Here is a 13,560-nt window from a genome sequence, read left to right on the forward strand (position 1 = left end):
AAAAAAATACCCAAATAAAAACAGGACACACACACCGTCGACAGTAAAACTTTATTTCATACGTCGACACACACATACTTACCTATGTTCACACGCCGACATCGGTCCTCTTCTCCATGTAGAATCCACGGATACCTGAAAAGAAAAGTTAAATATACTCACCTCAGCCATGGTCCAGAGATACATCCACGTACTTGGCAAAAAAACAAACCGAACACCCGCTCCATGCCGAACTGAAAGGGGTCCCATGCTGACACATGAGACCCCTATCCCCGAATGCAGAGAGACCTGTCAGTGACAGCTGTCACAGAAAGGTCTCTAAGCCAATCAGGAAGCGCAACTTCGTTGCGCTCACCTGATTGGCTGAGCGCTGCCTGTACTGTGACAGCGCATCGCACAGCTCCCTCCATTATATTCAATGGTGGGAACTTAGCGGCTAGCGGTGAGGTCACCCGCCGGTCAGCGGCTGACCGGCGGGTGACCCCACCGCTACCCGCAAAGTTCCCACCATTGAAAGTAATGGAGCGGCTTTGCGATGCGCTGTCACAGTACAGACAGCGCTCAGCCAATCAGGTGAGCGCCACGGAAGTAGCGCTTCCTGATTGGCTGAAGGGACGTCAGTGACAGCAGTCACGTGATGTCCCGGCATTCGGGAGAAAGGGGTCTGATGTGAAAACATTGGACCCCTTTCTAGTTCGGTATGGAGCGGGTTTTTGCGTTTTTTTTTTTTAAACAAGTACGTGGATTTTACTCTCTGGACGTGGATGTACCTCTGGACGCTGGAAGGTGAGTATAATTTTTTCACAGGTACCCTCGGATCGTCGGAGACCGTGGCAGTCGGCGTGTCAACATAGGTAAGTATGTGTGTGTCGGTAGTGTGTAATAAAGTTTTACTATCAAGGTGTGTGTGTCCTGTTTTTATTTGGGTATTTTTTTCCCAGTAGTACTACAGGTACCAGCGGACCCGTTTTTCTCCCGCATGCTGGTACTTGTGGTTCTCCAAGTACCAGCTTGCGGGGGAGGCTTGCTGGGACTTGTAGTACTGCTGGAAAAAACAATATCTTTTTATTATCACAAAAGGCTATCAAAACCCCCATCCGCAGCCCATTGGATGGGGGGGGGGACAGCCTCGGGCTTCACCCCTGGCCCTTGGGTGGCTGGGGGGGGGGGACCCCTTGATTGAAGGGGTCCCCACTCCCCCAGGGTACCCCGGCCAGGGGTGACTAGTTGGATATTTAATGCCACGGCCGCAGGGCACGGCATAAAAGTGACCCCCGACTGTGGCATTATCTGTCCAGCTAGTGGAGCCCGATGCTGGTGTTAAAAATACGGGGGACCCCTACTCCTTTTGTCCCCCGTATTTTTGGCACCAGCACCAGGCGCAGAGCCCGGTGCTGGTTTTAAAAATAAGGGGGATCCCTGGCCAATTTTCCCCCTGCATTTTTAGAACCAGGACCAGCTCGATGAGCCCGAGGCTGGTTATGCTTTGGAGGGGGGACCCCACGCCATTTTTTTTTCCGGGTTTTTCACGTTTTTTTACCGTTTTTTAAAATCGCGGCAAAATCCGCCAAATCGGCCGATTTTCGCCCGCGACTCTGGCGAATCCGTTTTTCATTGAATATGGTGAATTCCGGAAGCCACCTTCCGGGATTCACCTGTCGAATTGAGTCGAATTAAAAAACGGCGAAAATTGCCGCGAATTCGACCGCAATTGCATATACCCCAATGTAACTACAAGTCAATCACACTTCTGTGAAATCAAACTGTCCACTTAGGAAGCAACACTGATTGACAATCAATTTCGCATGCTGTTGTGCAAATGGAAAATGTATTTATTTTTTATTTATTAACAGTTTCTTATATAGCGCAGCATATTCCGTTGCGCTTTACAATTAGAACAACAGTAATAGAACAAAACTGGGTAAAAACAGACAGACAGAGGTAGGAAGGCCCTGCTCGCAAGCTTACAATCTATAGGGAAATAGGCATAGATACACAAGGATAGATGCTACCTATTGCATAATGGTCCACCAGATTGCTAGGTTCTTAATGGGTTGTATGATGATACCCCACAAAGTTATCCAAGTGTCAGGAGGGTGTGAGACTAAAGAAAGACAACAGGTGGAAATTATAGGCAATTAGCAAGACACCCCCAATAAAGGAGTTGTTCTGCAGGTGGTGACCACAGACCACTTCTCAGCTCCTATGCTTTTTGGCTGATGTTTTGGTCACTTTTGAAAGCTGGCGGTGCTTTCACTCTAATGGTAGCATGAGACGGAGTCTACAACCCACACAAGTGGCTGAGGTAGTGCAGCTCATCCAGGATGGCACATCAATGCAAGCTGGGGCAAGAAGGTTTGCTGTGTCTGTCAGCGTAGTGTCCAGTGCATGGAGGCGCTACCAGGAGACAGGCCAGTACATCAGGAGACGTGGAGGAGGCCATAGGAGGGTAACAACCTGCAGCAGGACCGCTACCTCCGCCTTTGTGCAAGGAGGAACAGGAGGAGCACTGCAAGAGCCCTGCAAAATGACCTCCAGCAAGCCACAAATGTACATGTGTCTACTCAAACGATCAGAAACAGACTCCATGAGGGTGGTATGAGGGCCCGACGTCCACAGGTGGGGGTTGTGCTTACAGCCCAACACCGTGCAGGACTTTTGGCATTTGCCAGAGAACACCAAGATTGGCAAATTCGCCACTGGCGCCCTGTGCTCTTCACAGATGAAAGCAGGCTCTCACTGAGCACGTGACAGACGTGACAGTCTGGAGACGCCAAGGAGAACGTTCTGCTGCCTGCAATATCCTCCAGTATGACCGGTTTGGCAGTGGGTCAGTAATGGTGTGGGGTGGCATTTCTTTGGGGGGCCGCACAGCCCTCCATGTGCTCGCCAGAGGTAGCCTGACTGCCATTAGGTACCGAGATGAGATCCTCAGACCCCTTGTGGGACCATATGCTGGTGCGGTCGGCCCTGGGTTCCTCCTAATGCAAGGCAATGCTAGACCTCATGTGGCTGGAGTGTCGCAGCAGTTCCTGCAAGACGAAGGCATTGATGCTATGGACTGGCCCGCCCGTTCCCCAGACCTGAATCCATTGAGCACATCTGGGACATCATGTCTCGCTCCATCCACCAATGCCACGTTGCACCACAGACTGTCCAGGAGTTGGCGGATGCTTTAGTCCAGGTCTGGGAGGAGATCCCTCAGGAGACCATCCGCCACCTCATCAGGAGCATGCCCAGGCATTGTAGGGAGGTCATACAGGCACGTGGAGGCCACACACACTACTGAGCCTTATTTTGACTTGTTTTAAGGACATTACCTCCATGGGTTAAAACATTTGATTTCCATTGATAATTTGTGTGTGATTTTGTTGTCAGCACATTCAACTATGTAAAGAACAAAGTATTTAATAAGAATATTTCATTCATTCAGATGTAGGATGTGTAATTTTAGTGTTCCCTTTATTTTTTTTGAGCAGGATATATACAGGGTGATTCAAAAGTCGCAGTACACCCTTTTGTTTCAAAAACTGTACAGGAAATGGAAAAACGGAATACTCCAGTAGATATGAGTGAGGTTGCCTATCTTTTAGGGTATGTACCGAACATGGGCGCCATCTTGAAATCGGCCATCTTGAATCCAAGTCAGTTTTTACAAATGGACAGGGGGTCGTGTAACTTGTCAAACATCATCAGAATTTGCTCAAAAGAGTATTGCTACAAACAGATTTGAAATAGCAGTTATGGTTCAAAAGTGACAAAACTTTTTTTGTTGCAGGTAACTGAAGATGGCTTTGACAAAAGAGGAAAGAATGGAGGTCATTTTGATGTCTGGAGAACAAAGTTTCCGTGTTATAGCTGCAGATTTTAACAACCGGCACCCATAAAGACCTCCAATTTCACATAACACTGTCAGGTGCCTAATATCCAAATTCCGAGAAACTGGGACTGTGGCTGACAAGTAACGGAGTGTTCATCCAAAAAGTACAACTGACGAGACAATCTCAACAATGGTTTTGGCATCCTTTGTGAAGAGCCCACAACGTAGCACACAACATTTGTCAGCAGAATATGGAATCAGCCAGTTATCGATCGTACGAATCCTTCATGCCCATCGATGGCATCAATTCAAGATACAGCCAAGTGAAATACGAGGTATTTCTGGGTGCCAGCTGTTAAAATCTTCAGTAACCTGCCCCCGGTGACGGCCACGCAATCCCGGGAAGCTTCTCACAGAAGTGCCTTGTACCGTGAATGTTCCCACTGCAAGTACCCGAGCAAGCCAACGGGAGTATGCACGCATGGAGGGTGATGAAGCTGCAGCACTGAAGTCTCTTAGACTTACAACGCTGCTAGCCCTTGTTGAAAAGTTAATTCTGTAAAGCTTTCAGGGCTGCCCCCGTTTAGTGACCTGCTACTGCAGGCACAAACTTCAAAACTGAGCTCACAGTACTTGGAGGCGGGGTTACAGAGGAGGGTCCCAAAGCATCCTGGGACAGCTAAAACTTTAACCTGTTGGTGCCTGGATCCAGATCCATCTCTACACCCCAATGTTTCCCTGTGGAAATATACGTACCCTTCTGCAGAAACTGTACTGAGCAGCAATACAAATATTTTCAAATCATGCTTTTCTTGTATAATGTAATGGTGAAAAATGTTTTACCTGTTCAGGTTCAGTTGAAATGCGTTTCTTGAATTTGTTAAAAAACTTTTCTTCTTCAGTCTCATGCTTTGCCATAGCTGACAATTCACTCTCATCTAAGGACAGGTCATCAATGAATGATTCTGAAACAAGAGTACTCCGTAAGGTGAATATCCAAGGTGGACATCTAAGCGCAACTTTAAAACTAGGAACAGAATTTTGTTGTACAGTATATTGTAATCTGAAGCTTCAGAACAGAGAATTTTTGGTCACTTACCATTGAATCCTATTCTCTAAAGCAGGCTGGGGGGCACTGGACCATGGGGTAGTAGGTTGGGAAAGCTGGAGTAAACACAAACTATAGCTATAAATTCTCTATAGCTATAAATAATCTTCCCCATACCCCATCACGCAACCCCATAATGCCAGTACTTTAAAAGGGGATATGGTCGTTAGGTTATCAGTCATTAGGTCGACATGGTCAATAGGTCAACATGTACTAGGCCGACATGAGTTTTCCACAAAAAAAAATTCTTCATTTTTTGGATTTTTCCATACTTGACGATCCACGTCGTCTACGATTGTGCGAGGAGACACTGTGCACTAACTGGGGTTCCCCGTCACTTTACGAAGAAAACGACACCAAACACAGTCCAAAAACTCATGTCGACCTAATTCCCATGTCGGCCTTCAGTGGTCGACCTAATGACTGCCGACCTAAGTTGAGTCGACCCAATGACCCGTACCCTTTAAAAGAGTCTGGTAAGGAGTAGCAGTAACCCAGTAAAACTGTTATAACAATAAAAGAAACCAGTAGGGAATGAATGATCAAGAACTAAAAACCCAGCACGACTGATCATGAGGGAGAGATTCCGTGTCCCACAGCCTGCTTCAAAGAAAAGGATTTAACGGTAAGTGACCAGAAAATCCTCTTTTCTCTTTCAGCAAAATAAGGGACACTGGCCGATGCAACGTTTAACGGCTGCCACCAGGGGAGGGAACACTCAGGCTGCCTGACTGAAACACTAAGTGGGCATCGCCAGATGCAAAAACATGAAAATGATAAGAACAAGTAAACGTGTGGACACAAGACCAGCTACCCAGGAGGTCACCACAGCCCTAGTGGAATGCAATGACACCCCCGGTCTGGTGCTGGTTGTCCCGCACTAGAATAGGTTCGAGTGATGATCCAACGCGCAATGGTCTGCTTTGTAGCTGGACAACCAAGCCAGAACAAGCACTGTGCGTCAGACATAAACAGTCTTGTCTAAGTAGATTCTGCAGAGCTCAGACTTCGTCGAGCAAATCCAATTCTAGGAAGCCGCTGAAAGAGGAAAAACAGGAAAGAATTTCCTAGTTTAAGTGAAAAGCTAAAACAACTTTCGGCTGTAATGCAGGAACATTACAGAGAACCGCTCTATCACCAAAGGATATGAAAAAAGGCAGCTTGCCAGACAAAGACCCCAACTCGGAAACACACCGAGCTGAGGAAATAGACATAAGAGAGATCAGCTTCCATGTAACGAAATGATGATTCACTGAATCTTACGGATCAAATGGAGCCTGCTTGTTAGGACCAGATTAACATCCCAAGGTACAAAACGCCTTGTAAAAATGTTCGAACCTCTGGAAGAAGTGCCAAGCGCCACCGGAAATGAATTGACAGGGCCGAAGTTTGTACTTTCAAAGAACAAAGCTTCAAACAGGCCTCCAAACCCTTCTGAAGCAAAGAAACGAGAAAGGTGAAACTTGGAGGTAAGAACCCTTCTCACATCACAAGATGTAGAGTCATCATACTTTGTGGTAATTGCGTGATAAAACTGGTTTCTGGCCTCACAGCATAGTAATGATTATTGACCTAACGACCATATCCCCTTTTAAAGTACTGGCACAGAGTGAGAAAAACCTTTAGTTTTCAAAAGCTCAGTCTCAAAAGTCAGGCCATTAATGCCAAACGAGGAAGACCCTCATGTAAAAAAGAACCTTGTTGCAGCAGGTCTGGTCGAAGTGGAAGACTACACCTGGGGCCTACCCACATTTTGAGAATGCCGACATACCACAATCTGCATGGTCAGCCTGAAGTTACTAGGATTACCATCACCCCTTGAATCTATAATGCGCTTAAGTAGTCAATGCAATATTGGAGTCGGTGGAAACAGATACGCTAGATAAAAATCCTGTGTGTCCCTGGATCTTGCACAAAACTGTGGAACCTTGAAGTTGTGTTGAGAGGACATGAGATCCACCCGTGGAAGGCCGCACTTCCAAACCAACTGCTGAAAAACCTCTGCAATGAGAAACCACTCCCCTGGGCGAAACGTGGTTCTGCTGAGGAAGTCTGCTTCCCAATTGTCTACTCCCAGTATGAACAAAGAGTGTAAGAACACAGGCCTCTGCCAAGGAAAGAATTTGGGTTGACTTCACCTTCGCTGCCGCACTGTTTGTTGTGCCTCCATAATGAATTACATATGCCACTGCCGTGGCGTTGTCCGACTGAATACGAACTGGCCGGCCAGCAAACTCACCATTAGAGACATGATTTTGGAGAAAATGGGCAGAGCAATGGCTTTATCGAATGGTAGAGCCTGGAACAGACGGCGATCAGATCTGACTGCAAAACAGAGGAGAATTTGTTGGCCACCATGTAGTGAATCATTGATCTGAGAGATTCCATTTGAAAATGATCTTCTACTGCATGGATCTTCAACCTGCGGCCCTCCAGCTGCTATTGAACTGCACCATCCCAGCATGCCCTGCCACAGTGTTGCTAGTAAGGCATGCTAAAACTGAGCAGGGCATGCTGGGATGTGTAGGTCTACAACAGCTGGAGGGCCACAGGTTGAAAACCCATGTTCTACTGAGACGTCTCCTGAATGCCCTTCCTGGAGATTGAATGGAAATACAATGTTCCATACATGCATGCATGGTTGCACTTTCGACCATCTATGAACCAGACCCATGATCTGCTGGAAGTGGATAAAGGGATACAATTTTCTGAGTAACGGAGCACTTCTTATCTGGTGCCCTTCAGGCTTCCTTGATGAGATCCAAGAGATCTGAAGGAAAAGTAACGACCTTCCTGTGTTGAAGCTTGAACGCATCCACAGCCTCCACTTGGGAATCCTTATACAAGCAGTCCAGAGAGTAGAAATGAGTTCCTCTGTCGCGCTACTCGAGGAAGACTCCTGATTCTCACCCTCCAGGACAATGACATCCTCAGTAAATTCACCTTCTTCCAAATTCGAATTCTGTAAAGGACCACTGGAAGAAAATAGGATTTTAATTACCTACCAGTAAATCCTTTTCTCGTAGCCCATAAGGCAGGCATGTCCAAACTGCGGCACTCCAGCTGTTGCGAAACTACACATCCCAGCATGCCCTGACACAGCTTTAGCATTCTCTGACAGCAAAAACGTGTCAGGGCATGCTGGGATATGTAGTTTCACAACAGCTGGAGGGCCGCAGTTTGGACATGACTGCCATAAGGGATATTGGGGAGACTTAGTACAATGGGGTATAGACGGGGTCCAAAGGAGACGGTGCACTTTAAATTTTTTCACTGGATGTGCTGGCTCCTCCCCTCTATGCCCCCTCCCACAGGCAGTTATAGGTAAAACAGTGCCCTAAGGAGAAAGGACATACTTGAAAGAAGGAACGTAACAATAAGTGGTGAGATTTACACATCAGCACACCACGAACATAAAACAACCAGCAATTGCTGGAAACAACAAACAGCAACAGCTGAACAGGTACCCATAGAAAGAGAACCTGCAGAAAAGTTAACGCACTGAGGCGGGTGCCCAATATCCCTTATGGACTACAAGAAAAGGATTTACTGGTAGGTAATTAATATCCTATATTCTCTAGCATGAATAAGGGATATTGGGGAGACTTAGTACGATGGGGACGTCCCAAAGCTTCCAGAACGGGTGGGAATGTGCTGAGACTTCTGCAGCACCACCTGCCCAAACTGTGAATCCTCTTTGGCCAGGGTATCGAACTTGTAGAATTTTACAAAAGTGTTCTTCCCCGACCAGGTAGCTCGGCAAAGTTGCAAGGACGAGACTCCATGGGCAGCTGCCCAGAAAGAGCACACCGATCTTGCAGAGTGGGCATTCAGAGAACAGGCAAGGCTGCCGACAAATAGGCTTGTTGGATAGTAAGTCTAAGCCAACGAGTAATGGACTGCTTCGAAGCAGGACAACCCTTTTCCTGCGCATCAGAGCACGAACAAGGAATCCATCTTTCTGATCAGAGCCGTTCTCTTGACATAGATTGCCAATACTCGCACAGCATCCAATGTCTCCGGAGGAGCAGAAGTGCCAGAACTTGACAGAACCACAATAGGGTGATTAACGTGGAACGCATAGACAACCTTCGGCAGGAACTGCTGCCTAGTCCTGGGCTCCGCTCTGTCCTCGTAAAAGACCAAGTAGAGAGTTTTACACGATAATGCCCCCAATTCTGAGACACATCTAGCGGAAGCCAGGGCCAGTAACAACACCGTCTTCCACGTGAGGTACTTGTCTTCTACCGTCATCAGAGGTTCAAACCAGGAGGAGGACTGTAGAAAATCCTACACTACATTAAAAAGACAGGGAGCAGTGGGTGGCACAAAAGGAGGATGAATGTGAAATACTCCTTGCAAGAAGGTCTGAACTTCTGGCAATACTGCCAATTTCTTCTAGAAGAAAGTTGAGAGGGCCGAAATCTGGACTTTAATTGAACCCAGACGTAAGCCCTTATCCACACCAGCCTGCAGGAAACAGAGGAAACGTCCCAAGTGGAACTCCGCAGGCAGATACGAGTGTTTCTCGCACCAAGAGACATATCTCCTCCAGATATGATGAGTGTTTTGACGTCACAGATCTCCTGGTCTGAACCATGGTACTGCAGCAATGACTCTTTTTGAAAGGCCCTTGTGAGCTAGGATGTTCCGCTCAACCTCCATGACGTCAAACGAAGTCGCCGTAAGTCCGGGTAGATGAACGGTCCTTGAAGATCTCTTCTTAGTGGTAGAGACCAAGAGTCTTTGATGGACATGTCTAGAAGATCCGCGTACCACAACGACCGAGGCCAATCTGGCGCAATCAGAATTGCCTGGACTCAATGATTTCTGATTTGCTTGAGCACCCTTGGGAGCAACGGAATCGGAGGAAGCAGGTAGACCAGCCGGTAAGGCCAAGGCGACGTCAGTGCATCCACTGCCCTTGCATGAGGGTCCCTGGTTCATGAGCAATACCAGTGAAGCTTCTTGTGGAGTCGAGAAGCCATCATGTCTATTTGTGGAAAGTCCCACCGGTCAATGAGCTGCTAAAACACCTGATGGTTGAGCCCCGACACCCCCGGGTGGAGATAGTGAGGACTCAAGAAGTCCGCTTCCCGGTTGTTCACTCCCGGAATGAAGATTGCGGACTTCGCTCTTGCATTTCTTTCCAGAGGAGTATCTTTGACACCTCTCGCATGCAGGCTCTACTTTTTGTCCTCCTTGCCAATTGATGTACACCACTGCTGTGGCGTTGTCCGACTGTACTTGGATTGTGTGATCCTTGAGTAGAGGAGAGGCCTAAAGCAGAGCATTGTAGATCGCCCAAAGTTCCAGAATGTTGATCGGAAGGAGGGCTTCGTGGGCTGACCACCTCCCTGGAACTGAGCCCCTTGGGTGACAGCGCCCCATCCTCTCAGACTCGCATCTGTCATGAGGAGGATCCAATCCTGAATCTCGAAACTCCGGCCTTCCAGGAGATTGGAAGACTGCAGCAACCACAAGAGGGAAATCTTGGCCCAGCAACCACAAGAGGGAAATCTTGGCCTGAGGTGACAGCCATATCATCTGGTGCATCAGTAGATGTGATCTGGACCACTTGCTCAGGACATAAAACTGAAATTTTCTGGCATGGAACCATCCATATTGGATCACCTCGTATGAGGCAAACATATACCTCAAAAATCTTATGCAAAGATGGATAGATGCTCGAGCAGGTCGGAGCACCATGCGGGCCATCTCCTCAAGTGTTCTCACCTTGTCCTCCAGGAGGAACACCTTCTGGGCCACAGTATCCAGTAACATCCCGAGGAACAGGAGCCGCCGAGTTGGCTCCAGGTGGGACTTCTGTAAATTGAGATTCCACCCATGGTGTGACAGAAGTTGGATAGTGCGGTCGATATGGAGCAATAAAAGCTCCCTGGATCTTGCTTTTATTAGAAGGTCATCCAGGTATGGGACAACATTGACCCCCTGGACCCGTAGCTGGAACATCATCTCCACCATTACCTTTGAGAATACCCTCGGAGCTGTGCCTGGAACTGGTAGTGATCGTCCAGTAGGGCAAATATCAGATAAGCCTGATAACGTGGCCAAATTGGAATATGAAGGTAGGCGTCCTTGATATCCAGGGAAACCATGAATTCCTGTTCCTCCAGGGCCGCAATCACTGCTCTTAAGGGTTTCATCTTGAACTTGAAAACCCTGAGTAAGGGTTCAAGGACTTTAGATTAAAAAATAAGAATTTACTTACCGATAATTCTATTTCTCGTAGTCCGTAGTGGATGCTGGGGACTCCGTCAGGACCATGGGGAATAGCGGCTCCGCAGGAGACGGCACAAAAATAAAGCTTTAGGATCAGGTGGTGTGTACTGGCTCCTCCCCCTATGACCCTCCTCCAAGCCTCAGTTAGGATACTGTGCCCGGACGAGCGTACACAATAAGGAAGGATATTGAACCCCGGGTAAGACTCATACCAGCCACACCAATCACACCGTATAACTTGTGATCTGAACCCAGTTAACAGTATGACAAACGTAGGAGCCTCTGAACAGACGGCTCACAACAAATAACAACCCGATTTTTTTGTAACAAGAACTATGTACAAGTATTGCAGACAATCCGCACTTGGGATGGGCGCCCAGCATCCACTACGGACTACGAGAAATAGAATTATCGGTAAGTAAATTCTTATTTTCTCTAACGTCCTAAGTGGATGCTGGGGACTCCGTCAGGACCATGGGGATTATACCAAAGCTCCCAAACGGGCGGGAGAGTGCGGATGACTCTGCAGCACCGAATGAGAGAACTCAAGGTCCTCCTCAGCCAGGGTATCAAATTTGTAGAATTTTGCAAACGTATTTGCCCCTGACCAAGTAGCAGCTCGGCAGAGTTGTAATGCCGAGACTCCCCGGGCAGCCGCCCAGGATGAGCCCACTTTCCTTGTGGAATGGGCCTTGACAGATTTAGGTTGTGGCAAGCCTGCCACAGAATGTGCAAGTTGAATTGTGCTACAAATCCAACGAGCAATCGTCTGCTTAGAAGCAGGAGCACCCATCTTGTTGGGTGCATACAATATAAGCAGTGAGTCAGACTTTCTGACTCCCGCCGTTCTTGAAATATATATTTTCAATGCCCGGACCACGTCCAACAACTTGGAATCCTCCAACTCGTTAGTAGCCGCAGGCACCACAATAGGCTGGTTCAGGTGAAACGCTGACACCACCTTAGGCAGAAAATGAGGACGCGTCCGCAGTTCTGCCCTGTCCGTATGGAAAATCAGATATGGGCTCTTATATGATAAAGCCGCCAATTCTGATACTCTCCTGGCTGAAGCCAGGGCCAGTAACATGGTTACTTTCCATGTGAGATACTTCAGCTCCACCGATTTGAGCGGCTCAAACCAATGGGATTTGAGAAAATCCAAGACTACATTAAGATCCCACGGTGCCACTGGGGGCACAACCGGGGCCTGTATATGTAGTACTCCTTTTACAAAAGTCTGGACTTCAGGAACTGAAGCCAATTCTTTCTGGAAGAAAATCGACAGGGCCGAAATTTGAACCTTAATGGACCCCAATTTGAGGCCCATAGACAATCCTGTTTGCAGGAAATGTAGGAATCGACCCAGTTGAAATTCCTCCGTGGGGGCCTTCCTGGCCTCACACCACGCAACATATTTTCTCCAAATGCGGTGATAATGTTGTGCAGTCACCTCCTTCCTGGCTTTTACCAGTGTAGGAATGACCTCTTCCGGAATGCCTTTTTCCTTTAGAATTCGGCGTTCAACCGCCATGCCGTCAAACGCAGCCGCGGTAAGTCTTGGAATAGACACGGTCCCTGCTGAAGCAGGTCCCGTCTTAGAGGTAGAGGCCACGGATCCTCCGTGAGCATCTCTTGAAGTTCCGGGTACCAAGTTCTTCTTGGCCAATCCGGAGCCACTAGTATCGTTCTTACTCCCTTCTGCCGTATAATTCTCAGTACTTTTGGTATGAGAGGCAGAGGAGGGAACACATACACTGACTGGAACACCCACGGTGTTACCAGAGCGTCCACAGCTATTGCCTGAGGATCTCTTGACCTGGCGCAATACCTGTCCAGTTTTTTGTTGAGGCGGGACGCCATCATATCCACCATTGGTTTTTCCCAACGGTTCACAATCATGTGGAAGACTTCTGGATGAAGTCCCCACTCTCCCGGGTGTAGATCGTGTCTGCTGAGGAAGTCTGCTTCCCAGTTGTCCACTCCCGGAATGAATACTGCTGACAGTGCTATCACATGATCTTCCGCCCAGCGAAGAATCCTTGCAGCTTCTGCCATTGCTGTCCTGCTTCTTGTGCCGCCCTGTCTGTTTACGTGGGCGACTGCCGTGATGTTGTCCGACTGGATCAACACCGGCTGACCCTGAAGCAGGGGTTTTGCCAGACTTAGAGCATTGTAAATCGCTCTTAGCTCCAGTATATTTATGTGAAGAGACATCTCCAGGCTTGACCATACTCCCTGGAAGTTTCTTCCTTGTGTGACCGCTCCCCAGCCTCTCAGACTGGCATCCGTGGTCACCAGGACCCAGTCCTGTATGCCGAATCTGCGGCCCTCTAACAGATGAGCACTCTGCAACCACCACAGAAGAGACACCCTTGTCCGTGGCGATAAG

The 13,560-nt window shown here is 48.0% G+C and overlaps 1 protein-coding gene across 2 annotated transcripts in view; it reads right to left on the reverse strand.

Annotated features, from left to right (window-relative positions):
* PDCD2 (programmed cell death 2) overlaps positions 1-13,560 on the reverse strand; it is a 351,150-nt gene that overhangs the window by 180,003 nt on the left and 157,587 nt on the right. For both annotated transcript variants that reach the window (XM_063917636.1, XM_063917635.1), the window contains exon 4: positions 4,664-4,785. In XM_063917636.1, the coding sequence (XP_063773706.1) occupies positions 4,664-4,785 (122 nt within the window). The remainder of the gene's footprint in view (positions 1-4,663; positions 4,786-13,560) is intronic.

The sequence above is a fragment of the Pseudophryne corroboree genome, chromosome 4 (assembly GCF_028390025.1).
Source record: "Pseudophryne corroboree isolate aPseCor3 chromosome 4, aPseCor3.hap2, whole genome shotgun sequence".
Classification (NCBI taxonomy): Eukaryota; Metazoa; Chordata; class Amphibia; order Anura; family Myobatrachidae; genus Pseudophryne; species Pseudophryne corroboree.